The sequence below is a fragment of the Spinacia oleracea genome, chromosome 4, assembly GCF_020520425.1.
Source record: "Spinacia oleracea cultivar Varoflay chromosome 4, BTI_SOV_V1, whole genome shotgun sequence".
Taxonomy (NCBI): domain Eukaryota; kingdom Viridiplantae; phylum Streptophyta; class Magnoliopsida; order Caryophyllales; family Amaranthaceae; genus Spinacia; species Spinacia oleracea.
Genome location: NC_079490.1, coordinates 26,659,672 through 26,687,614, shown reverse-complemented (window position 1 = coordinate 26,687,614; position 27,943 = coordinate 26,659,672). Strand labels below are relative to the sequence as shown.

Genomic DNA, 27,943 nt, shown 5'->3' with positions numbered 1-27,943 from the left:
GATTTGGACGACTAGCCCCCTTGAAATTGCCGTTCTGACGACTAGCCCCCTTGAAATTGCCGTTTGGACGACTAGCCCCCTTGTAAAAGGTTCTGACGACTAGCCCCCTTGAAATTGCCGTTTGGACGACTAGCCCCCTTGTAAAAGGTTCTGACGACTAGCCCCCTTGAAATTGCCGTTTGGACGACTAGCCCCCTTGAAATTGCCGTTTGGACGACTAGCCCCCTTGTAAAAGGTTCTGACGACTAGCCCCCTTGTAAAAGATTCTGACGACTAGCCCCCTTGGGGATACTTCAGATGACTACCGCTTTTCGAATTTTTCCCCTACAAGTGGCGGGAGATTGCTAGCCACGTTCCTCCACGTGGCCTTCATCCTGTGCCTTATTTGTTGTGCTTATTTTGGGCCGTTGATTTCGATCGTAACTGTCTCTTCAACTGCTCGACTTAAGGGGCATGACCTTTCACATCCCCCCTCTTTGACCTATAAGACCCCAAAACTTCTTCGAGACTTTACTTTTTTAACCACTTTTACTTCGTTTGAATTTTCGATTTCTCTTTCTTCCCTTGCGGTTTTGTGTTGAACTCTGTTGCTGTTTTACCCAGTCTTTGCTGTTGTGGTGATTTGTACTTGCTAAGGTTCTTAGCCTCTTTTCCTTTCGTTGCTGAATTCTGGGTTTTCCTTCCCCTCTCTTATCCTTGTGGTTGATTTTTCTTTGTTTCTGTGTTTTTTGTAGGTTTTTTCTGTGTTTCTCTTTGACGTGGTTCATTGTATTTCAAACTTCAGAAAATTCGTAGGTATCCCCCCCCTCTTTTCTGCTCCTCTTTGATTACTTAGCTTTTGCTTTTCTTTGTTGTGTTTTACTTTTTACTACCCGCCGCCTCGAAAATGACCAAAACTTTGGGCGGGGACAATCCTTCTTCTCAACCTTCTGGGTTTTCTGGTTGGAGTGTTCCTCGAGAGAGTAATTGTAGTTGGGCCCGGGAGGAGCCGTACTTTCAATCTAATTTAAGACGAACCGCCATTCGTGAGGTGTATGACGAGGGTTTGAGTCAGGCTGAGAGAGAGCGTTGCTTTGCCCTACATCAACTGCGGTCTCGAATGATAAGGGAAACGCGATCTAAAGAACGCCCTACTCCGGCTACCGAGGCCGCTTTAGATGTCTCCCCTATTTCAGTGCGGTATCACATTCGCTCTTATCGCGAATTTTTGGATTCCGCCGGTAGTGGCCATGGACAGTATGGAACTAATACTGGCAACCTCGGTGTTTCTTTTGGTCAGGCTGATAGGATGGCACCAGAACAACCAGCTAGCACTAGCGGTCGCCGCCCTGGTAAAGAGCCTGCTACTGACGACGTTGGTCTTGCTATTGGGGAATATTCTGATGGTGATTCCATTTTTGAGGATTCCGCCGGTAAGGGTGTTGACGAACACAGAAGTGGTGGTGGCGATGAAGCCGGCGTGTCTGGTGGAGACGGTATGGAAATCAACGATGAGGGTGTGGAAGCCAACGATGAGGGTATTGGCTCAGATGATGATGACCCTGCCGATATTATAGTGGCCGAAGTTCTCGCGGATGAGGGTAAGGAGCAGCCTTATTTTACCGACGACTCCACGGACGTTCACAGGAAAGAAGAGCTTCCCCCTTTAGAGACTCTTCCTCGCACGACAAAGATTTTGAAGACATGGCGCGATTTGATTATTAAGAAGAATCATGTAGTACATGGGGGGGTTTTTCTTGGCTTACCTGCTGAATATAAATTGGTAGTGCCGGCTGAAGGTGCTACAATTTTTGATTGCCCTCCCGGCCATATTGCTGTTTATGCGAAGCATTTTGATTTTGGGCTTCGCTTTCCTTTGCATCCTTTCGTTGAGAAGATATTTCGCGCCTGGAATGTTTGTTTGGCCCAGGTTACACCTACTACTATCAGAACCGTTATTTCTTTCGTCTGGCTGTGTCTGTTTAAGTAATGGCCGCTGACATTAAATTTATTCAAGCGATTGCTGTGGCTAAAGAAGGACGGTGAGACGGGGTGGATGTCGGCCTATAGTGCAACAAAAAGGAAGACTGTGCATCCGCCGCTGTCGAGTTGTAAAGACTGGCAGGATCGTTTTTATTTTGTTCAAGTTCCCGACACTTTTCTTCTTCGGCGGACTTTTACCAAACCTAGGCCTCGAATGGAGCAGTATAACCAGCGTGGTTTGGGCCGCCGGGAGAGAAAAGCATTTGATTATTTAGAGTGCGACATTCTTGATGTCGGCCTCAGCAAGAAGCAGGCTGTAAATAGAAATTGGCTTCCTAATGCCTATTATATTTTGGGTAGCCAACCGTTGTCTGCTGTCGGTTTATGCAATACTCATTGCTTTGGTAAACACATCATTAGTTGATTTGCCCGCCTGAAAATAATCAATTTTTTTATTTTGTACAAGTGTCTTTCCGGTATTAATTCCTTTGTCGTCTTTTTCAGGTACGAAAACCTTGGATAGGGACCTTCTTGGTTTTGACGAGAATTGGAGACCTGTGTGCACGCAGCCTCCTCAACCTAAAGCTAAATACGACACAATAGCAACGTATTCGACCCGAGCTTCCTCTCGTCGCTCTACTACCACTGTTGCAAAGAATCGTGTGAGTGCCGCCTGCAAATCCAAATCCTCCTCTGTCGTTGCTTCTCAAGCTCCGCCTTCATCCACAATGCAGTCCAATCCAACAGGCCGAGGTGGAACCCGCCGGAAAAGGTCGTCTCTTAATTCCAGTCGGTCTAATCCGACTAAGAGGGCAAGGGGCACTGGTGAAGATGATGCTTACGCCGATCACGAGGCAAATGAGCCGGTCTTGGAGTCTGCTGCCAAGAAAACTACTGAAACCGCCCTTCAGGCGCAGCCGTCTCCACCAGCGTCTATTGAGATTTTGGACGAGGGTCCTGTCGGCGGTTTTATTGAGGACTTCCACCGGCAAGCTACTTCTGCTGCTGTTACCGGTGGTAATTCTAGTATGCCTCCCGCCAGTCGCAGCGAGAACAAGTCTGGGGATTCTCATCTGAATTATCACCTACCCCTCCGCACCGGTGGTTGGATCGAGGATACTCCTTTCAAGATTCCACCGCAAATGAAGCCATGGTTCGAGACTCCTGGCGGCGAACCTACCGACCAGTTTTATCCCACCATTGACCTGTTGTGTGGGGAGTCGGTGGCTACTGATTCGGCTAAGGACGGTGGCGACTTAGGCTACCGTGCCTTTAAAGATTTGATTACGCCTGCTGACAGGCCACAAGGTCAGATTGATGCCCCTGCTGCTCAACACTTTAATGACCTCTACAAGGTATGTTATCTTGTGTATACATTTATTATACGCATATATTTTTTATTTGCAATATGTTTTTCCGGTTGAGGGCTATTTTGATTCCCTTCCTTGTTTTATTTTCAGGCCGTTCAGTCCAGCATGGACCTGTACTACGTTTACCGCTGGAACCAGCTGCAGCTGACTCAGAATAACATTGATATGGCCGATTTGAGGAAGCGGGCTGAGGATGCTGAGTCTTTGCTGGAAGACAGCAAGAAGAAGTTGGATGCTGCGGCTTCTGATTTGGAGGCGGCTAATAAACGGCTCAGTGATATTGAGCCAAAGCTGCAGGCTGAGGCTGAGAGAGCAGACGGTTTGGATCAACAGCTGGCAAGTATTAATGCAAGCTTGCCGGGCGTAAAGAAATCTGCCGCCAAGAAAGCCGTTGATAAACTTCTCCAGTCTGACTGGTTTAACGACATTCTGACTTTGCGCCATAACGGCGGTTGGTGTGCTGCACATCGGGTCGTTTGCCATGTGAAGAAGCTGGACGAGGATGGCTGGCAAGAGTTTGAAGATGGTTATGAGGAGAAAGAGCTGTATAAGGTTGCAACCGGCTTTGAGCCTCAGGAGCTACCCGAGGCGGTGATTTGCAATGCTAATCAGAGGACCCTGCCTCCTTTGGATGTTCCGGAAGCAGCTTATTGGTCTGATGATGAGCCTGCCGTTTGACGGTTTCGGCAGTCATCACCTTCCTCCTCTTGCGGATCTTCTTCTTTTCCCAGCCGGCCTCATACTTGTTAGGATTTTTATTTTTATTTTGGCGGTTGGCTTTAGATTTTTTGGCAAATGCTGTTAGGGCACTTCAACTTTGATGTAATTTTAATTTATAACATCGTATTATTGTGGCGGTGTTGGTTTTATTCGGCATCCCTTTGTGCCTTGTTATCAGCTAATCACTTCGCAAGTTTTTTGGGTGATGGCTGTCGGTTTTTCGTGTACTCCCTTTTGTGGCCATGTATTTATGACAAGTAATTTTTCGATTTCATATTTCCTTCTTTTTGCGTATGTTACTTCCGATTATGCCGGTATTACTATCTTGCGCGTTTGTTTGAATGTTATATTTTGAAATGAATGTTCCTTCTACTGATATCACTTTGTTGAATGCTACGCTTCACAGTGGAGTGCCCCTTAACGGCATTTACTTTCTCCAAAGTTACTAATCACAACAACTTTATTATGGACTGCTACGCTTCACAGTAAAGTGCCCAGACGGCATTTATTTTCTTTACTGCTACTGATCACATCCATACACTTCGTTGAATGCTACGCTTCACAATGGAGTGCCCCTTAACGGCATTTATTTTCTCCAAAGTTACTGATCACAACAACTTTATTATGGACTGCTACGCTTCACAGTAAAGTGCCCAGACGGCATTTATTTTCTTTACTGCTACTGATCACATCCATACACTTCGTTGAATGCTACGCTTCACAATGGAGTGCCCCTTAACGGCATTTATTTTCTCCAAAGTTACTGATCACAACAACTTTATTATGGACTGCTACGCTTCACAGTAAAGTGCCCAGACGGCATTTATTTTCTTTACTGCTACTGATCACATCCATACACTTCGTTGAATGCTACGCTTCACAATGGAGTGCCCCTTAACGGCATTTATTTTCTCCAAAGTTACTGATCACAACAACTTTATTATGGACTGCTACGCTTCACAGTAAAGTGCCCAGACGGCATTTATTTTCTTTACTGCTACTGATCACATCCATACACTTCGTTGAATGCTACGCTTCACAATGGAGTGCCCCTTAACGGCATTTATTTTCTCCAAAGTTACTGATCACAACAACTTTATTATGGACTGCTACGCTTCACAGTAAAGTGCCCAGACGGCATTTATTTTCTTTACTGCTACTGATCACATCCATACACTTCGTTGAATGCTACGCTTCACAATGGAGTGCCCCTTAACGGCATTTATTTTCTCCAAAGCTACTGATCACAACAACTTTATTATGGACTGCTACGCTTCACAGTAAAGTGCCCAGAAGGCATTTATTTTCTTTACTGCTACTGATCACATCCATACATTACCTTGTGTGCTGATTTGTGCCGCGTTTGTTTTTTGCTTTTTTTTTCTTCCTTCATTTATGGACTGGCCGTATTTGAGGACCGCCCTAACCATACATAACAGCAAAATGCAGACTGCTATTGCAATCAGTCTGCTCATACATAATCATTATAGTTTTTCAAACATAGTACTTTCTTAGAGTACTGGCGTTCCAGGAGTTTTTGAGCGCGGTACCATCCATTTGCATTAACCGGTATGATCCAGGAACTATTTCCTCCCATATCTGGTATGGTCCTTCCCAATTGGCTGTCAGCTTTCCTTGAGCATTTCCTTTTCCTGTTGCCGCCGTTCTCCGCAGTACCAGGTCTCCCACTCCTAGAGGCCGATGCTTCACTTTCTTGTTGTATGCTCTGCTCATTCTGCTTTTGTATGCTGCCGAACTTACTTCTGCTTTCATGCGGATTTCTGGCATGAAATCCAACTGGTGTCGCAGCAGCTGATCGTTTCTCTCCTCATCGTAGTGCTGGATTCGCATGGTTGGCAGAGCCATTTCTGCCGGTATGACAGCCTCAGACCCGAAGCTCAATTTGAACGGACTCTCGCCGGTAGCCTCCTTGATAGCAGTTCTGTTGCACCACAGAATTTCTGGCATAAGATCTGCCCATTTGCCTTTACAGTCTTCTAGTTTCTTTTTCAGAGCAGCCAGGATTTGCTTATTCGCCGCCTCTGCTTGCCCATTGCTCTGTGGGTGACATACTGATGAGTGAGCTAACTTTACTCTGTATAATCCCAGGAAGCATTGTATGGGTGCACAATCAAACTGTGATCCATGATCAAAAACTATTGCCTGCGGCAGCCCGAATCTCGTTATTATATTTTTCCATATGAATTTTTTCACCTGGTTTGCCGTTATTTTTGCTACCGGCTCTGCTTCTATCCACTTGGTGAAGTAGTCCACTGCTACTATCAAGAACTTGCGCCCTCCAGCCGCCATTGGGAATGGTCCAACAATATCCATTCCCCATTGTGCGAATGGGATTGGGTTCAGAATGGGCATCAAATCATTGGCCGGCAAGTTTATTACAGCTGAAAACTTTTGACATTTCTCGCACTTTTTTACATAAGCTCGACAATCTTCTAACATTGTTGGCCAGTAATAGCCTTGCCTTTGACAGATGATGGCAAGGGGTTTTCCACCGGCATGGTTTCCACATGTTCCTTCGTGCATCTCTTCGATCAGCCTTGCTGACTCGAATGCTGTCAGGCACCTTAAGAATGGCAGGCTAAATGACTTTTTGTACAACCGTCCCACAGGATGATGTACCAAACCGAGTCCCTTCTTGTCTTTTTGGCCTCTGCAAAATCTGCTGGTAGGGCTCCAGTCTGTATGTATGTTTGGATATTATCGTACCATTCTGAGGTGGTTGTGATGGCCATGACCCGTATTATCTCCGACTCCGTACTTCGCTTATTCATGACTTCCATCATGACTGTTCTTTTCAAGTCAGCGACATTTGAACTTGCTAACTTTGATAGGGCGTCTGCCAGTGTGTTCTCTGCTCGGGGTACCAGATTAATGCTGAATTTCTCTAGCTGAGCCGACACCGACCTCAACTTCTCCAGGTATTTGACCATCGAAGGTTCTTTGGCCTCATATTCTCCGCTGAATTGACTTGCTACCAGCTGGGAGTCTGTTGTCAGTATTACTCTTTTGGCATCTGCTGCGAGGCACATTTGGATGCCGGCAATTGCTGCCTCGTATTCTGCCTCGTTATTTGACGCGTTAAACGTAAACTTTATAGCATACTCAAAAATGTCTCCTGCTGGCGATTTCATGATTATTCCAGCCCCACTGCCTGTCTGTGCAGCTGAGCCATCCACTGACACATCCCATACTTCAGCTTGTACTTCATCCTCTTGGTATGACGCTTCAACTATGAAGTCCGCCAATGCCTGGGCTTTGATTGCAGTTCTTGGCCGGAATTCCAAGTCAAACTCGGACAACTCTATTGCCCATTTTAGCAACCGGCCTGATGTATCTAGCTTGCTGATGGCTTTTTCGAGAGGAAAGTTTGTTAGCACTTCGATTGTATGCGCATCAAAGTATGGTCTTAACTTTCTAGCCGCGATGAGGACTGCATATGCCATTTTTTCCACCAACGTGTACCTTGTTTCTGGGCCGTTTAGCACATGGCTCACAAAATATACCGGCTGCTGCCTTTTGTTTTCTGTTTCGGCTACCAGTACTGCTGCAACTGTCTTTGGCGACGCCGATATGTACAGTTGTAATTTGCCGCCCTCTTTTGCCCTTGCTATTGTTGGCAGGTTTTTTAAGTGACTTTTTAGAGCTTCAAAGGCCTCTTGCTCTGCCGGCCCCCATTTGAACTTCTTGTTTTGCCTCAGGGTTGTGAAGAAGGGCATTTGCTTATCTGCCGACTTGCTCACAAATCTGTTTAAGGCGGCCATTTTTCCTGTCAGCCGCTGTATGTCTTTTACGCTCTTGGGTTGCGGCAGACTGATGATTGCTTCTACTTTTTCAGGGTTGGCGTCTATGCCACGCTCGCTGACCAAGAAACCCAGGAATTTTCCCGACCTTACTCCGAAGACGCATTTTTTTGGGTTTAATTTCATCCTGTATTTTCTCAAAGTTTCAAAAGTTTCTCGGAGGTCGCTAACATGATCCTCCTCCTTCCGGCTTTTTACGATAGAGTCATCTACATAGACCTCCACGTTTCTGCCTTTTTGGTCGGCAAACACCTTGTCAACCAGCCTTTGATATGTTGCCCCTGCATTTTTCAACCCGAACGGCATCGCCTTATAACAGAAAACTCCTGCATCTGTGATAAAGGCCGCCTTCTTCCTATCTGATTTATGCAGGCTGACCTGATGATACCCTGAGAAAGCATCTAGGAAACTGAGCATTGCGTGACCGCTAGTGGAGTCTACCAGCCTATCAATCCGTGGCAGGGGGTAGAAATCTTTCGAACATGCTCTGTTAAGGTTGGTGAAATCTACGCACATTCTCCATGACCCACTTGAATTTTTACCATTACCACGTTTGCCAACCATTCGGGGTAGTCACATGGCTCAATGAAACCTGCCGCCAGAAGTTTATCCACCTCTTCTTGTATTGCTGTCATTTTTTCCGTGGAGAAATTACGTTTTTTCTGCCGTACAGGCCTAACATTTCTGTCGGCGTTTAATCGGTGAACCATTATCTCTGGATCGATACCAGGCATCTCATCCGCCGAGAATGCGAAGATGTCAGCGTGCTCTCTCAGCAAGCTTATGAGGTTGACCTTCATGTCACTCCCCATTTCCGTACCGATCACGACTGTTCTATCCATGTTTCCAGCCTCCAGCTCGATATTTTCTGTCAGACCATCTGGCATTGGTCTTGGTGCTGATACCGGCCTTTCATCAAAGTGTTCCATGTTTAGGTCGGTTCGACCCCTTTTTGTGCAGTTCTTTCTTTTTGACAGTTGTTCTTGCCTTGCCGGCTTAGTAGTCAAGTGTATCTCTTGCCTTGCCGGCTCAGTGGTCAAGTTCACTTCTGGGACCATTCTTCCCGGTGTTCTCAAAGCAGTCAAGTAACAGGACCTTGCCGCCAACTGACTTCCCCTTATCTTTGCCGGCCTTTCCAGGTTCGACATATATATCATTGTCAAGTGATAGGTGGAGACTACCGCCTGCACGTCATGTATGAATGGGCGACCGATGATCACATTGTAGGCCGCTGGCACTTTAATGATTATGAAATCCACCATGAGATCTCGCATTTCGGATCCTTCTCCGATTTTCACCGGCAGCCTTATACTACCCTCTGGGTACACTGTAGATCCTGAGAAACCGATTACTGGGTAGTTTACCCTTTGAAGTTCGTCCTCTGGTATGTGCAATTGTTTGAAAGCTTCCCAGAAGATGATGTTTGCTGAGCTGCCGCCGTCTACCAGTACTCTGTTCACATCGGCATTTGCTATATCAATTGTAAGAACTAGTGGGTCATCATGCGGGAAAATGATGCCTCTGCAATCCGATTCCGAGAATGTCATCACTGGTATGCTGGGTGGGTTAGGCCACACTCTTGTGTTATGAAAGTTTACCATGTGCCTGTGTTCCTCCAAGCTTCTACTGGCGCCGCTTATTGTCCCTCCGTGGACTGGGCCGCCAGAAATTACATACACGGGTGGTTTTTTCCCGCCATCCCTCTGTTCTGCTCTGGCACTGGTTTCCGGCTGTTTTTGCTCGATTCTAGGCGGCTGATATGGTTGCTCGATTCTAGGGTATTGTTGTTGATTTTGCTGTTGTGGCCGGTATGAATTGGTAGGGTTTCCTCCCACCGAGTTGTTGTTACCATTTCCCTGCCTTGCCCTATACTGTGAGAAATACCCCTTTCTGACCATATCCTCAATGTTGTCTTTGAGGTCTCTGCAGTCCTCTGTTAGGTGGCCGTGCTCATTATGGAAGTCACAGAATTTCTTGACATTCCTTTCCCTACTCTGCATTGGTGGCGGCCTTCTCCAGCCATCCATCTTGTTGTTTATGTTATAAATTGCCGTCCGCGGTGTGTTCAGCGGAGTGTAGTTATCAAAGAGTCCTCTGGACTCCCTTCTGTCTTGCCAGCTTCTCTGCCCTTGTGGATTGGCATTTCTGTTATTCTGGTTTCTCTGCCCTGCCCCTTGCTGATTATTGCTCTGATGAAAATTGTTTCCTCCTTTTCCCGTCTGTGGGTTATAGCCTGGATTGTACCCGACATTTCCGCCGGTTGCCACTACCACATTGGAGATCTTCATCATTTCATCCCCCCTGATGTACTCGTTGGCTTTGTGCAGGACGTCACCCAGATTGGTGTATGACTTTCGGCTGAGATATTTCTTGAATTCGCACTCTTGCATTCCCCTCATAAGAGCCAGAACGGCAACCTCCTGCTGCAAATTGGGGATAGTGATTGACTCGTTGTTAAAGCGGGTGAGATAATCCCTTAACGGCTCTCTATCTCTTTGAGCGAACGACATCAACTCTCCCGATGATTTCTTTCTCTTCTGTTTGCTCACAAATCGTGACAAAAACGACACCTGCAGCTGTCGGAAGCTGTATATGGAGTGTGCCTCTATGCCCTTATACCAGCTCGCTGCAACTCCTAGGAGTGTGGATGGGAACACTTTGCACCACATGGCATCAGAATCAGTGTACAGCATCATGTGCTGTTCGAATGTGGTGCAGTGATCCTCCGGATCTGTCGTCCCATCGTATCTCCCTGTCGGGATTTTTATCCTTTCCATCCTTTCTTCTAGAATTTCTCGGCACAGGGGAGAATCCTTTGGCTGGATTGTCTGCCGTCTAGCTATCTGTAGAACCGGCGCTCTTCGTTCGTATTCCGCGATGGGGACTTGCTCTGTTTCCGGCCATTCTGTTTCCGCCGGATCCGAGCGCTTTCTTTTTTCTGGGGTGTTTTCTTGATTCAGGGCGGTTAGGAGATCCCTAACAGGTAACTGGGGAACCGTCGGCCTGGTCTTTCTTAGACTGCTGACTGACCCTGGCTGCTGCGAGGCTGGTAGTTCTGACAAAGCGGCCATCACCGCTGACAGTGTTTTCAGTTGCTCTCCCGTGAATACTTCCGACAGGGGAGACAGGCGTTCCTGCAGCGTCTGTTCCAGCGGAGTTTTCGGTTGCTCTCTGGCAGGGCTTTCTATTTCTAACTCCTCATCGTCCTCCACTGTAAATTCCCTTTGTGCCGGTATCGAGGTGTTTTTTGTTATTGGGCTGATAACTGATTGTGCTTGTGACGGATGGACGGGGTTTAGAAGTGAGGGTTGGAACTTGGAGGTTGTCGCCGGTTGTGGGGTTGTTGCTTTTTCTTGACTTTTCTTTGATTTTTTACCGTCTTTCTGTGAGAAATCCATGCTGACTGTTCTACCGTTTCAAGGGATAAGGTCCCCTCCTTCTAGCGCCAATTGTTCCGGGTGTGGAATGAGAACAGCTGACTGTGGGATACTGGATTCCTGTCGAGATTGCCGGTTGATATCTGCACAACAGAATGGGTTAACTAGCCTCGGGGGTGGTTCGAGGATCCCCCCTCCGATGCTTAAGTAAGATTACTGAGAGATTAAGAGATGATTAAGAAATGATTAGAGAGTAAGAAAGAAGTGTCTTTAAGTGTTTGTGTACCTCATAGCAATAAATGAGGTGCTCCTTATATAGACCAATCCAAGGGTATGATCTGGTAGGTCCCTTGTGGTTAGATAGCGACCTGTTGATAGTGACCCTTGGTTGGTTGTCTTCATGATAATGCCAGTAGGCTGTCTTGTAGAAATGCCGGTAGAGGATATTTACCTAAGATGACCAGGTTACCTGCAGGTTAAGTTTACATACGGGGAGTTCTGCCGGTACCAGGTGGTGCCGGTAGGACACCCCGTACACTTACCACCTTAAATAATAAAGTTTGTAAATTATCACATTGAACTATCTAAAACTTTGAAAATCACTATCACTTTACGTCAACATTTTTACTATTTTATAAAAATTGATTTTCATGACAAACCATCTTGTATATAAAAAAAGGCAAATTTATCAAAAATGACCTTTTATAACTTAAATTTTGCGAGAAATAACCTTATATAATTTTTTTGTGAAATCACCTTAATATAAATTTTGAGAGAAAGGACCTAAGGAAAGTTTCCGGCATTGATTGAGCTTTTTTCGGCAATTGACTGGCACGTGTGGCTTAAGTTGGCTAAAGACATTGATTTTCCAGAGTCTTAAAATTTCAAACTTGATTTTTTTTTCGATTTTTTTTTCAACTTTAGGTTTTACTGCTTAGAATTTTGGAGGAAAATTGGGTGTGGTTAGCAAAATAAAGCCACACGTGCTTCTGCAAGTCAATGGCCGGAAGTCAATGTCGGAAACTTACTTTTGGTTGTCTTTCGTGAAAAAAATATTATATTAAAGTGTGATTAGACAAAAAATTAATTATATAAGGTCCATTCTCGCAAAAAAATTTACATTAAGGTGTGATTTCACAAAAATCATTATATAAGGTCCTTTCTCGCAAAATTTGGGTTATAAAAGGTCCTTTTTAGCACATTTACCCTAAAAAATGTTGTATTTCATCCATTTCATATTTTTCTGGAGTGAAAAAGAAAGAGAAATACAAAAATATAAACTTACTCATGTGATTGAATCATTAAATCAACTAGAGTTAATAGATAAGGATATACTCCCTCCGTCCCTTAATACTCGCACCGGTTTGACCGGTGCGGAGTTTAAGACATTTGAATTGACTTATTAATTTAATGGTGTTATGAAATATAATATGGATGCCCATTATACCCCATTAGTATTTCCGGAATATTCTAGGGTTCAGTCAAACCCTAACTATTGTATCCTATATATACCCAGTATTATATGGAATAATAGACACAACCCTATTCTCTCTCTTATCTCTCCTGTTTATTCATAACACGTTATCAGCACCAAACCCTAGCCGACTGAGCAAAAGAGAAACCAGGGAAATCATCTATCATTGAGGGTCAAACTTTTAATCGTTTCGCTGCAATTTGAGTCGATGATTATTGCTTCGCATTCATGTTTTTGTCTTTCACCGAATTATTCATGAACAATGCAGCACCGAACAGTTCCAGGTTTTGGATTATGTTTTGTTTACCGCAAGACTATTTGCCATATGTTTGTCTCTGTTACTCGCAGCATACTTTTGATTATGATTATGTTATAATTTATCTCATTGCAAAGTTTAAAGTTTATTGTTTGAGTATATACGTCACTTTGTTTGTATTTGTTTGTCTTTGTTTGGATTTATCCCATTCCAAACAACGACACCGTATTCATGTATTCTCCTATTGTATTCATGTTTGGATTTGTCCCAAAGTTTATAGATTATGCTGCAATATACATTACCGCGGCCGCCATTAACCATAATATTTGTTGTATAATTCTTTTATTGTATTTGCATTATATTTTGTGTTGTATGATATCCTTATGTCAATTGTTGCTCTTTATCCGGATGTCAATTCGTGCTAATTATTTTCAGTTTATGATTAACTATGATTAATTAAGAAATATGCGAATTAATTCTTTGCATTTGCATTATGTTTGTTTTGTTTTAACTACTCAAGTATTATACGATATATCGCATTATTTGGTTAAACCTAAGTTTTAAAATAATAATAATTTATTGTTGTAGACGCTTCTTAATTTGCAATATTTTGTATAGTGAATTATGCCGAATCTTAGAAAACTCGAATTTGCGGCCCTTGATATTACTAGAAACAAAAGACTATTTGTCTTGGGTGTTAGATGATAAAATTTACCTAGATGCAAAAGACGAGGGTCTTAAAATTGAGTTTTTGACTGTAAAAGATCCACCAGTCCTGTGGAATAATCTAAAGGTGAGGTATGACCACCAGAAAACTGCAATGTTAACTAAAGTTCGATATGATTGGTTACATTTAAGACTACGTACAAGACTTTAAGTCTGTAACTCAATACAACTCAGCTATGTTCAGAATTACTTCACATTTGAAATCATGTGGAGAGAAAATCATTGATGCAGAAATAATGGAGAAAACCTATTCTACCTTTCACTCAAATAATGTTGTCCTGCAGACACAATAACGTGAAAAGAGATTTAAGAAATATTCGGAATTTATATCTTGTCTCCTTATGGCTGAGAAGGTTCTGCTACATTCCCTGAAACGAATGTGACATCCATAATAGGAAAGAAAATTACCACACAATAATAATGGTCAAGAAAATGGACGTGGGCATGGATACGGATATGGTCGAGGTGGTTTTCTCTATAACTCGTATTCCCACCAGAAGTGGGACAAAGATGGTAGCAAACAAGAGAAAGATAAATATGAGAATGTGACCAACGTATTTTACTATATGATATTGAAAAACTTAAATATGTGGTTTTTCTCTTCCTTGAAGAAAACTATTTATATGTTGAAATGCAAATATAGCTTTAACTTTTGTTTACAAGTCAAAATAGGTTCACGACTTAAGTCTAGACATTTGACGATTAAAAGCCTGCAGACCTTTTGGAGAAGTACAAGAAAATATGACCCGAAAAACTATAGTAGTTTCTAAATCTTGTTGTCAAGATACCCTATATATCTTTAATGAAACTAGTGTGTTCCTGCAGACACGATAATTTTGAGAAAGATAGTTCATATATTGTCTTTTGGTGGATGAACAAAATACTGAAATCCTGAAGAAAAATATTTTGCTCACATTCAACTAGGTAAACCATTCGGAGAAGTGAATGAGAAATGTATGAATTAAAATGGTAAAGATAATGTCAATAGTCAATGTGAAAGTAAAACATAGTATAATCATGAATGTGATTTCAAAATACACACCAGAAGTGAGATTGTAAATGATGAAAATTAGGTAAAAGTTAATGATGAGAAAACTCAAACTTTATATTTTTGGTTGGTTGCGGAGAAAATATTACATAAAAGTTGGGCCCATCACACCAAAACATCTTGTTGAGCTTTATTAGTACTTATCACAAGGGAATAAATTATAGATAAACATGGTGTAAAGATAATGAAAACATATGTCTAATAGACATTGTAGCACGCCCTCCGAACCAAATTTATGTACATGGAAGGATTAAAGGGAGATAGCTCTCAACATAACAAAATTAGTAGTATGAGATCAAGAATATAATTCAATGATGTTGAATTTGGTACAAATATTTGTTCATATGTTATTGACTCGCTCTATGAGCATGAGTAATATACTACATTCTGAAGATTTATACTTTTGTGAAATGTACCAAAGTTGTAATGGATCCTCTTAAAGAGTACAAGCTATCTTCCATAAGTTTTGTTTAGATTGTCTTGCCGTTATAATTGAGACACCAGTTTGTGTCGTTATATCACATCACAATATGTTCAAATTATAGTATTCTATAATTACAGTGATCACTTTGAGAAGATAACCAGCAGTTATCGAATGAAATATTTTATATGATATTATATACGCATGATGTGATAATCCAGGCCATTCGGGTTTAAGAAAACCCGTTATGAGAATTTGAAAATTCTTATCAAATAAAATTTTATGTGCTGACACTCCCTCATATGTTGTATATATTCAAAGGCAGGACAAAATGATGAGGTTGAGTTTTATTTCAATCGAATAGTTATAATGAATCGATTGAGAAAATAAATACAAGAGATATTAATAGCTTTGAAAACTTTTATAATGATAGGTGATATGAAGTTCACCATGATAGTAAGTGACCTGAAGTTCACCAGAATGATGGTAGGTGACTTGAATATCACCAAGAAGTTTACAAAAAATGAAACATGATAGTAAGTGACCCGAAGTTCACCAAAAATGATAGTAAGTGACTTGAAGATCACCAAGAAGTTTACAAGTTTTTTGTAATTGATTTAAATATCGTAAATCTCTTGATTGGGGCAATCATATGTCAGCACGAAAAGAGAAAATATGAAGAAAACAACTCCATATTATATCTACTCCCCATAATCAATGTTGATCTCCAGAAGAGAACAAAAGTATGTAATATTTATCAAAATACACGTTGGAAAGTGTATTATTTAGTTGGTGAAATTTTTTATGCCCCATAACATATTGAAAATATTTTCCCAACTTAAGGGGAGACGAGCAAGAATAAGTTGGCAAATTTGAAAGATAATAAATTGATCCCCATATGAGTAAGTGTACATGCCAGCTTTATGTCCTTAGTATGTTTGGAAATAAATATCTATGACTTGATTGTGTTAAATTGTTACATGTTCAAAGGCATAAAGGTGTATGATAGTCATAGTGCTCGATGTTACATACAGTAAGTGTCGAGAAATATATATCTTGCCAATATTTATTTAAATCTCTACACCTGAAGTGTAGATTATATATACGGTTCCAACATAGTGGTTATATGAAAAGGATGGCAAGATAATGCAGTTGATGATATTTTTGAAAATTAAGATAACAGTATTAATTATATAGTGTATGAAATACCCTTGAAGTGGTATAGATATCTGAATAATAATAGATGGCCCGTGAGGAAAAATGAATGGTACCTATTGAATAAATATTCAGATATCATTGATGAATAGCATGCAGAATATATGTTGAAGAATTTTGATGATACCGGTAGATGATGGAACCGAAATATAATGCATATGCGAGAAATAATGGATTTTGAATAGGGGATCGTAAATCTATGTCTGTTTCGATGTAGACATAACTATAATGATTAAATGAGCGCATGGGCCTGAAGTCCAACAAGATATGGATTTAAAATATCCACACTGTACAGTGTTTTTCATTTTGAGTCTTATTCGTATACATGTGTAGTTAATATGTAAATGCATCATTCATCATACATTTAGTTTGTTTTGTGTTTTATCATGATTGATTTTCATTTATCAAGTTATATATGTTTCAAAATTATTATGATGTCATATATGAATATGCATCCAAAGAATGGTAAGACGGATTTGCAACTTTATGAATATTATAAGAGGAGTTTCTTACTCCAATGGGCGAATAGTTGCGAAAGAAGTATATATATAATATTGATTTAATAGCATGTTATGAATCATGCAATAAGAAGAGTTCCTGGAGAACTTATACATGATGTTCTTACACATCTAGCCCTTTAAGTTTTACATATGAATGTCATAACATTGATCAAATATTATCTAAACTCTTGAAGAGTGTTTTTGAACTGTCGTCTCAACCATTAGTTTGAGTACTTGAGAATTATGAAATATACATATTAGTTTATTTACGGAAGAATTCTTGTACAAATATGAGTTGATTCAAAATTTTAAGATAAGAGTATGTAATGTCCTTACATTGAGTTTATTTTATGGTCCAGAAGAACCATAAATTACATTATACCCTTAGTTGGACAGTGATATTATTATTTATCATGTATTATCATGAAAGTATGACTAGAGAAATTTTGATCAACATTGATGATTACTACTACTTATAACCTCCAGAAGAAGGTTTATATTTGTCCAATATTTAAGGATACATTTTGTAATATTATGTACAAGAAAATATATTTATTTCAGGTATTATTGTCAAAAGTCTGGTGATATAAATACTCACCTAGTACATACAAGTGAACGTTTGAAAATACAGGATATGTTTTTACATGTGGTGGTACTGCCATTTCTTGGCGTTCCATGAAGCAAACTATTGCAGCTACTTCTTCTAACCATGCAGAAATTTTAGTTATCCACGAAACTAGTCATGAATGTGTATGGTTAAGGTCTGTAATTCAACATATACGAGAAGATTGTATATCCACAGGGAAAGAAGCTCCAACAGTTATGTATGAAGATAATGCAGCATGCATTGCACAGCTCAAGGATGGATACATCAAAGAATGGTGATGTACAGGTTCTGCAGATTCGTTCAAGTGAAAATTTGGCAGACCTATTTACCAAGGCGCTTCCAACTGCTACTTTCAAGAAATTAGTTTACCAGATTGGATTGTGTTGTATCAAAGATCTCAAGTTATGTAATCATGAGGGGGAGTAGATGCGCGCTGCACTCTTTTTCCCTTAACCATTGTGTTTTCCCACTGGGTTTTCCTGGTAAGGTTTTTAATGAGGCAGCATCGTTCGCGCATTAGGCAATATTTTATTTTAAGAGAGAAATTTTATTTTTGTATAATGGACATCCAAGGGGGAGTGTTATGAAATATAATATGGATGCCCATTATACCCCATTAGTATTTCCGAAATATTCTAGGGTTCAGTCAAACCCTAACTATTGTATCCTATATATACCCAGTATTATAAGGAATAATAGACACAACCCTATTCTCTCTCTCTTATCTCTCCTGTTTATTCATAACAAATGGGGGTTAGTTGATAGTGGGGTGTTTTTTTAATATAGTTAGTGGGAAATGTGTAAGGGGTGGGGAGTGATGAGTGAGGGGTGTGCAATTTTAAATGATTTTTTTGTAGGGAGTAGGTGTGTAGGTGAGGTAGTAGGTAAGTGATATTGGTAGAGATTTCCATTTATAGAAGCGGTGCAAGTATTAAGGGACGGTTCGAAAAGGAAAGCGGTGCGAGTATTAAGGGACGGAGGGAGTACTATTAGTTATTTGTACAGTGAAGTAAATATTTTATTTTCTGAAACAAAAATGGGGTAATATTTGTGAAATTTACTTGTGAATGGTGCAAGAATATTAAAACCGAGGAAGTACAGCTATCAAAAACTGACCCGACTTGAAAATCCGACCTGAACCGACCGAATCCGTGTCCGACCACGACCTGAAATTATGGTTAAATAGTTAACTCGAAACCCGACCCGAAAAAACCGATAACCGATTTTAACCCGATGTTGTAACACCCGAACCCGAACCCGACACCCGACCCGAAGGTGAACGATAACCGAACTGACCCGACCGAACAATAACCCGAACCCGATTCGATACCCGATTCGATGTCAACCCGAAACCGATTAACTCGATGAAATATGTTATTGACCCGCCCTGTGATAACCCGATTCACCCGACCTGTTGATAACCCGACTTGTCATTGACTCGACCAAATATTAACTTCAACAATAAATCTATTTTAATTATTTATTACTAGATACTGAAAAATTAAAATGTGAAAAAATTAGAACGTGTTGAACAACTTAACGTTTTTATAAAAATAAACAAAAGTAAAGTAAAACTTGTTTTGTTTTTACAATAGTTTTGAGTTATATTTTGCAATTTGGATGAGATGAAATGTAGGAATTGAGTCTAACATCCTAACTGACAGTCTTTCTCTTTGTCTACGCGACCTATGTCAATGTGCTCAACAACGAGAAAAACGGTTACACTATCACACAGGAGACTCGCATTGACTCGAGACCCACTCACTTACCCCTCATTCCAAAAATGAAATTCGAGTTGCAGGAGTAAATGTTTTTCACTTTTACATTTCGAGATGACCAAATCGATCATTAGTTCGTAATCCATATCACTTTATATATGTATTGACTTGACAAAAACACGCGATTATTTATAAAATTTGACTCTAAAATAAGTTAAACAATATATTTTACAATATAAAATAATTAAAATGTATAAGTTAATTATCAGACTCGAGTTTGACCCTTTCCCGAGAGTGACCCGACGTGAATTCTATCGATCTGATCCGATTATTATCCTATCCAAACCAAGACCCGAACCCGAAAATAATTGTGTTGCAAACCGACTTAAACCCGAACCCGAAATTACCTGCTACAAACCGACTTAAAATCCGACCTAATAAGACCCGAACCCGAAATAAAACCTGACCAAAATGTGACCTGACTCGAACCCGACCTGAACCCGGGATAGGAAAAAACCCGACATGACCCGACCGAACCCGAACTCAACCCGGATGAAATATTGACCCGACACGACCCGACCTGATCATAACCCGAGACCCGAGATGACCCGACCTAAACCCGACACGATGACCTATTTTGACAGCTCTACGAGGAAGTACCCAAATTTCATCCGTTAGACCAAAAATTCCTGGCGTTGACCCATTCTTGTGTTAGGTCATGTGACCTCAAACAAAGCCATTTCCCTCAATTTTACCTAATTTCCCTTCGTTATTTATTTTACTTTGTTTCCCTCCTGTCTTCGATTCTCCTCAATGTTTTTTTTCCTAATTCTCAAATTAATTGATCAAATTGCCGCCGCAATTGAAGAATTCAATTGCAAATTACAAGTGGAACCTCCAATGTTAACTCACTCATTCTAACAAAGTTGGTATGGGATTCTAGCAATAAAGATAGAAGTTCAATAAGTCAACTAGGGATGCTCAGAAGGTGTTTGATGAAATGTTTTGGGAGAAATATTGTTTCTTGGACTTGTATCCCGTGTATGCTTGATGGGTATGTTTATTGTGAGGACTTGATTAGTGCAGAAAGGGAGTTCGGTGCAATGCCGAAGAGAAATAAGGTTTCATGGAATGCCATGATAATGAACCAGAAGACTGAGATGAAGCAGACAGCTCAAGGAGGAAGAAGGGAAACTCAAAAGAGAAAGGAAGGAAGGAAATGACGGAGACAGAAATATCTGAGGAAGAAAGGGGAGAGCTTAAATAACAATTGGTGACGTGGTATAAACCGTCTGTCCGTTTATGTTTTGGCGCTCAAAAACACAATTCAACTCTTTTCCCTGAAATCTCTCTCCTTCCCTTGAAACTCAACTCTGATCAAACCCAAAGTCCAAATACTATAATCTTTCAAGATTGTAAACGCCATGGATAACAGGAAGGGCAAGAACAATGTAGATGAATCTAGAACAGAGATTGGCTCTCATGTAAGTTTTTCAAACTTAATTTCTTCGATCAACTGGGTTTTTTTTTGTAAGAATCTTGGTATTATTCGTTAATTATCTCTCAGTTACTTTCTGCATTGCCCATTTCTGTGTTCATAATACCTTTTGAATGTCTTTTAATGGCAAATTGAGAGAAAAATAATCAAATGGGTGTTTAAACTATTGATTAATTCAACTTGGCTAAACTAGTTTCTTCTGGACTTGATTATGTTTTACTCTCGTTAATTTTTTCTTGCAATTATGAAATTATAATGTCGTACTTTGTTCAATTGATTATTGCATTTCGATATTATGTGTGACTTTGTTGGTTCATATAACTAGCCTTCTGAATGAAATAAATGGATGTTTAATTTGGTGGTTTATTTGACAAAGTAGCAGTATTCTGGATTAGATTTGTACATGATGAGTTGATTTCTGTGTTTTCAGTTGAAGCCTATAGATGTAGATGTCGAGGAAGATATGGGATTGACAGTAAGGACTTCAAGGCAGAATAACAATGATCCTTCTGAAACTCAAAGAATTGGACCCTCTAATAGGGTAATTGGTAATGATTCTGGAAGGAAGAGATCGAATAATGCTAGCATTTGTAATAGCCTAACTGGTGAAGATCAAAAAAGGAAGAGAAATAATAATGCTAGCATTTCAAATGTTAATCAACCTCATATTTCATCTCTTTTTCTGAGTCAGATGGGAGCTTCTCCGGCTAACATTTGTAAACCTGTTCCTTACTCTCTTTGCCCTCCCAGATTTCGATTTCCATTGAATCCTACCTCTGCTCAAGCTCCACCATTTAAGTCGCAGCCTCGACCCGGTTTAGCAAGTCAACCTGCAGTTGAGCCATCTCAAGGGGTGGGGTATCAGCAATTTGCTCCTGTTAGGGCCACTACTTCAAGAAGCCTGAGGCCTCTTCCAACCCATCCCTGGTTATGTAGCCTTCAACCTGGTAGTGGTCAACAACAGCAGCTAGGAGTAGTTTCTAGAACTAATCGTTCTGAAGTTGAGTCGCAGCCTCGTCCCAGTTCAACAAGTCAACCTGCATTTAAGCCATCTCAAGGTTTGGGGTATCAACAACTTGCTCCTGTTAGGGCCACTGGTCCAAGAATCCCGAGGCCAATTATCAATCCATCTCAAGGTTTGGGGTATCAGCAACTTGCTCCTGTTAGGGCCACTGCTCCAAAAAGCCTGAGGCCAATTATCAATCCAACTCAAGTAACAGGGTCTCATCGAGTTTCTAATATCAGGAAAACTGGTGCAAGTACAAGTCTAATTCATTCTGGTTCAGGTATGATTTGTAGAGATACAGTCAAGTCGTTTGTGTTAGACTAGCACTTTGTTAATCAGATTCTATATAGTTGCCCAGAAGGTTGGATATATGTCTATTTTCATCATTTTGACATTATTTGGTTTGGGAATTGGGATGAAGTTTTCGAGTAACAACCTAAGGCCATAACAGCTTTCTGTAAGTCTTTGTTAGAGAATCCTAGAACAAAGTTGCAAGTCCACACTTGACAATTCGGAAGGGCTAACACCATACAGTAGTAGCAAAAAGTTCATACTTGAATACGTAAATATGTTTCAATAAACATGAGTAATATTGCTGTCTATTTTGAATAAATCTGTTCAGTTCGTTCCTTGCATACCTAATGTCTTATGATAATGTCAAACCTGTCATCAATCTTATTGTATTGGCCAAAATGTGTATAGGTCGACAAGTGCAGCAAGCCCCCCTACAGGTAATTACAAACTTTGCACCTGGTTTATTTCAGTCATACGAAGAGTATCTTGAGAGTAATATTCTTGCATGGAATAACCAGGTCTAGTTCAGATGTTTGACAAAGTAAATATGCTGGACTAAATTCCTTCCATTACTGTTTATTGAGTTGTTTTTGACAATGAACATTAATGAATGACGGCTGATGTATGCTAGTAGAGATGCATTGCTAAGAGTAAGGGCACTTGAAATTAAGACCGTTACGTTGTACGTTATTACTACCTAGCTTATACTTTCAATAGTAGTTAGAATTGATGGTTTCCGCATTCTAACTCTGAAGGTTGTGTGACAAATATATGTAGATGGTTATGGGAGACAGTTTAGAAGATGAAGCGGCTATATTGGCTGATTTCAAAAGTGGACTTTCAATAGAAGATGAGATAGATATGCTAAAGGCATATCAAGGACACCTTGTACAGCTTCTGAAGGGTGTCAATGCTCCTGATGTCAGAATGAATCAAAAATCACTGATTGATACCACAGGTCGCATTTCAAAGCTAGAAGCTAAGTTGCATAATGTAAACTCAAAAAAGGGAAAATTAGGGAATGTTAACTTTCAAGATGGCAGAAAGGAAGCAGGAAACCTAAAAAGACAGGGATGCTTAGGTAATACACAGGATGCCAAAGAAAGGTTCAGGTTAGACTTGAACAAGGAACCTACAGAATCAGACAAAACCTAAGATGACAAGGAGAATGCTAATACAAATACTTCACAAGCACGCAACACTTGAGGATTTTCCTCTGGTTGTCTCTCTCCGATGTGTATAATAACGAACATGCAGTGCAGGATCTTCCTAGACTTCACCTTAATTTACTTTGCGTTATCTGAATTGTTTTGTATAGAATAAGGAGTTTTATTTCGTGATACGGGGATAAGAAAACCAGAATGTGGGTGTCACTCAGTTAGCATGTATAGATAAATCTAATAGATCTCGAACATACCACATTAACCAGTTAGTTCTTAGATCTTCTTCCACTTGTTTAGTTATCACGTGAAGGAATACAAACTTAATGTCTTTATCTTAATTCCTTCAAATACTTTATGTATACGAGCATATATGCATAATCCCAAGCATAATGTAAATATTCTAGATATTATTCCATGAGATACTCTACTTATTTATCTCCTTAATTGTAGCTCTAAATATTCTTTCAACAGTCTTTGCTTAACCATGTAATTGCTATTTTGATAGGCCACGACTTATATCAGTATGTTGACGACTCTCATGCGTGCCCACCTTCTATGGTTACCACCAACGATGTCAAAAGAACCTAATCCCGACTTCTTGTTTTGGACTCGCCAAGACAAACTACTGTTTGGTGCACTTGTTGGCACCCTCCCACCTACTCTCATCCCTATTGTCTCTCAGGCTCATACTTCTAAGGATATGTGGGATATCCTGGCAAGAACTTATGCTCTACCTAGTCGGGGTCATATCAAACAATTGAAAGGTCAACTCAATCGCACCACTAAAGGTAATCGATCTATTTCTGAATTTATGCAGGCTATTAAATCTTCTGTAGACCAACTTGCAGCCCTGGGGAAGAAGATGGAGCATGAGAACTTAATTTACCGAATCCTCCTTGGTCCTAATGAATCATACAATTGTGATCGAATCTGTCAATGCTAGGGATACCCCTATCTCTTTTGAAGAGTTGCATGAAACACCCATTAACAAGGAACTCGACATTCAACAAAATCGTCCGGATCCATCTCTTATAGCCACTGCTTTTGCTGCCACCACTCGGAACAACGGCTTACCATGGTCGTAATAATGCTGCACGTATTCTTCCGACCCCTGCTACTTCTCATTCTAAGTAGCCCTTCGTAATAATGTCAATGGTGTAGGGAACACGGTCATGTTTTTGCTCACTGCCTGTGTTTAATTAACGTTTTCCAAATGTCACACCACCCAACCTCCCCCTTTTACTAGCAACCGTCCTAATCCTAAACCACAGGCTCATATGGCTAATGTAGGCTCCTCCTCCTCTTCAACTTGGCTCCTCGACAATAGTGCCTCTCACCATATCACAATGGACCTCAGCAACGAATGAACGAAAGAGAAGGAAGGACCGAGAAGGAGGAGAAGGACTACCGTATGGAAGGACAACGGTGGTCCGGTGCAAGGAGGGCGGTTGCGTGCGTTGATTGGTGGCTGCGTTGCGGCGGCGACGAGGGTTGCTGCGCGAATTAGAAACGAACAAAGGGGAGGGAAGCAGTGGTGAGAATTACGAAAGGAAAAAGAAAGAAAGAAAGAAAGAAAGAAAGGGAAAGAGAAACGACGGAGGAGATGAGTGTTACCGGCGACACGTGAGAGGTTCCGGCGGTGAGGGCAGCGGTTGCGCAAGGAGGAGCAGAGAACTGCAGTGAGGACTTGTTTGCTGTACGTGAAACAGAGAGAAGGAAAGGGCTTTGGTGTGTTACGTGAAAATAGTTTGAGCTTTGGATTTTTATGTTGGGATTTCCCAAGTGGGCTAGAATTAGGATTTAGCTTTTATGATTCGAATCCAAACTGAATAGGATCGTTTTCTAAATTCAATCAATTTTCGTAATTCAAATTCTTTTCAACTTAAAATTCTAAAATTATTTTCGATTTCGTAAAGTTGAAATTATTAAAATGTAATAAATCAATATATGTTAATTATATATTTATTACTTAAAATTCATAAATTCTATTTAAATATAAATATTATACATTAAAATATATTAATAAAATTTATAAATTTACGGGGATTACAATCTACCCCTCTTAAAAGAAGTTTCGTCCCGAAACTTGACACGAAATTTCCCACATTTTCCCAAAAGCTTTTAACTTATTCTTGCTAGAGAAGTACTTGTGCCACCTATGTGCACTCTTTTGCCAACTCAAAGCTGTTTGTGTTACTCATGAACACCTTTTCTTATGCGGAGAATCTATTTGCTTTGCATCAACTTGTAAAATTTGCTAAAATAAGCATAAAAATGCATAAAAGTGTAATAAAATAGGTAAAAAGCGCGAATTTCTATCGCATTCTACCCCCTTAAAGAAAACGAGTTACGCCCTCGTAACTCACCTCAGGGAATAACTAACCGAAATTCTCTTTTCACGAATTCTATCCTCAAAATTCACATTTCACTAAAACTACTAACTTTAGACTTTTCACAACAGATGACGAAACAAAAGAACGAGTCACCCACGAACTAAATAATGCTTAACTTGCGCGGAGTTAATAGAAAAAGTACCAGAATCTATATCGGCAAATCGTTCATCCTCATTCTGATTCATCATGTACAACTTTCCTGGAGCCTTATTCGGGTTGTTGTTATCATTTGCAGGCTTATTATAGTTCTCTTGATTGTTTTGTGCCCCTCCAGACTTTGAATTTTGACCTACAGATTGGTTAAACCTCACTTGGTTTCCACCTATATTACCATTTTGTTCCTTTATGTGCTTAGTGAAGCACTCATACTCCCTATGCCCCCTTTTCTGACAATAGTTGCAGGTCACTAATTCTCCTTTGCAGTTCTTACCAGGGTGATTGTTACTGCACATCTTGCAATGATGTACTCTCTCAGATGGGTTCGAGTTGTTGTGGTGCCCCTGATTGTTTCCTCCTTGGAAATTTCCATTTCCATTTCCATTCTCATTTCTGTTTCTATTCCTTTTAAAGTTTTCTTGGTTACCCCAAGCATTAAAATCCTTTCTCTTTTCCCCAATTACCACAGTTTTCTTGTCCTTTCTAGACTGCAGACCATAAATATGAGCAGCTCTCCCATACACTATGTCTAAGGAAGTAAAATTTCTCCACCTAATCTCAATTGAATTTCATCAGTCAGCCCTTGCTCAAACCTTTGAGCCTTTAGCTCCTCAGTAGCTACCACCTCAGGTGCAAACGTCGATAAATCTATAAACTTGCTATAGTATTCAGCAATAGTCATACTCCCCATCCTAAGGTTGATGAACTCCTGCGCTTTCTGCTTTCTCATAAAAGGAGGATAAAACTTCCCCCTCAAGGAAACTATGAATGAATCCCAATTGAATCCCTCAACAGCACTTAGTCTATTTCCATTTTCCCTCCACCAAAGGTCGGCCTCATCTTTCAGATAAAGGACAGCTTGAATTACTCTCATACTCCCAGGGCAACTCACAGCCTCAAATAGTTTCTCAAACTCCCTAATCCAGTTTTCAAGGAAGGTTGGGTCGGCTTGCCCCTTGAAATACGGTGGCTTAACCTTAGAAAGTCTTTCAAACATTTCCCCTGCAGAGTCGGGGCGCTCAGTTCTCTCTTGGGTTAGCTTTTCCGCCAAGAGGCGAATCGCAGCAGCTAGATCATTGTTGTTGGCCATTCTAGGACGCGACCTGCAATTAGTATACCCTACTTTAGGTTTGAAACATCATCTTTACGTTATCCCATACAATTTAATATTTGAATTGACCATAAAGATCGCATCAACCAACAATGTTCACATTAATACACATCATTTACGGAGGCACGACAATCGTTTACGAAGGTGCAACGATCGTCTACAAGATGCAATAATCATTGAAAAGTAATCATCCTCAATAATTCACGAAAGACATTCACACACTGCACATAAGGCATAACATTTGAATCATATTGGCCATGAGGGTCTAGATTGGCCCTCACTTCCTTTATGTACTCAAATCATTTAATATTTTTGTGTCAATTGAATTGATCCACAATTCACACTGAGTATGCAACCAATAGAAAAATTAATCCATGACGTGTTACCTAAAGGTTGGGGTATTATGGAATCCTCAAAATAGAATAAAGAACAATTCCTTGAAAACTTTAACTTTTATTGCTAGCTCCATAGAGGTTTATTACATCCTTGAAAATAATAAAGAACATTTCAAACTTCAATAAACTTAAACCTTAAACAGTTGTATCTTTGCTACTTATTCTTTAAAACATAAAAGAGCTAATTAACTATTTATGACTTCAAAATATTTGTGGCCTCTTGCCTATCCATTGCTCCTGAAACTTGCGGGGGGAAATTTAGATCTCAAGATCATCGAACTCTTCTTCAGGGTCTTCATCGGGGTCTTCCTCAAGGTTTGTATCTTCTCCCATGTCTTCATCTTGATTAGGCTCACTTGCCATCACCTGTTCACTTTCGAGCTCTGCATCCGAATCACTAGAAATCTCAATGGTTGGCTCATGAGCCGCTGGGTTAGGATTCTCTGCCTCAACACCTACATTCCCATTCTCCACAACTACATTATTTACACTCATTCCCATAGGTTCTTCTGTAAGTGAATCCCCAACATGACTCCCTACGATTTTACCGTCTCTAAACCCACTTTCTGCCGCCTCAATAATGGTGGTCAGAATTTCTGAATCATATTTCCATCTACCATCCCAAGTCCCATACTTAGCCAGGTTTGGAGTTCCATTATCAGAATGCATGTCTTTAAACTTTTCCTTGAGTTCTAGGTATGGAAATTTGTTA

At 40.5% G+C, this 27,943-nt stretch overlaps 2 protein-coding genes across 2 annotated transcripts; both read left to right on the top strand.

Moving 5' to 3' along the window:
* The first annotated feature begins 3,041 nt into the window (after positions 1–3,041).
* Positions 3,042–4,269, top strand: LOC130459845 (uncharacterized). Its single transcript, XM_056827451.1, has 2 exons — positions 3,042–3,317; positions 3,423–4,269. The coding sequence occupies exons 1-2, from the start codon at positions 3,105–3,107 to the stop codon at positions 4,008–4,010; spliced, it is 801 nt and encodes a 266-aa protein (XP_056683429.1). The 5' UTR covers positions 3,042–3,104; the 3' UTR covers positions 4,011–4,269.
* A 15,630-nt stretch (positions 4,270–19,899) lies between these two features.
* LOC110789917 (uncharacterized) lies at positions 19,900–23,591 on the top strand. The gene is made up of 4 exons (XM_021994638.2): positions 19,900–20,699; positions 21,144–21,999; positions 22,422–22,450; positions 22,791–23,591. Exons 1-4 carry the CDS (start codon positions 20,640–20,642, stop codon positions 23,166–23,168), a joined length of 1,323 nt encoding a protein of 440 aa, XP_021850330.1. The 5' UTR covers positions 19,900–20,639; the 3' UTR covers positions 23,169–23,591.
* Positions 23,592–27,943: the final 4,352 nt, after the last annotated feature.

What these genes read in the sequence shown, in the direction of transcription:
- LOC130459845 (XM_056827451.1), top strand. Translation starts at nt 3,105, where the DNA reads ATGAAGCCATGGTTCGAGACTCCTGGCGGCGAACCTACCGACCAGTTT. An exon ending in ACTTTAATGACCTCTACAAG is followed by an intron (nt 3,318 to 3,422) that starts GTATGTTATCTT and finishes TTTTATTTTCAG; the next exon opens with GCCGTTCAGTCCAGCATGGA.
- LOC110789917 (XM_021994638.2), top strand. Translation starts at nt 20,640, where the DNA reads ATGGATAACAGGAAGGGCAAGAACAATGTAGATGAATCTAGAACAGAG. An exon ending in TCTAATTCATTCTGGTTCAG is followed by an intron (nt 22,000 to 22,421) that starts GTATGATTTGTA and finishes AAATGTGTATAG; the next exon opens with GTCGACAAGTGCAGCAAGCC. An exon ending in TGCAGCAAGCCCCCCTACAG is followed by an intron (nt 22,451 to 22,790) that starts GTAATTACAAAC and finishes AAATATATGTAG; the next exon opens with ATGGTTATGGGAGACAGTTT.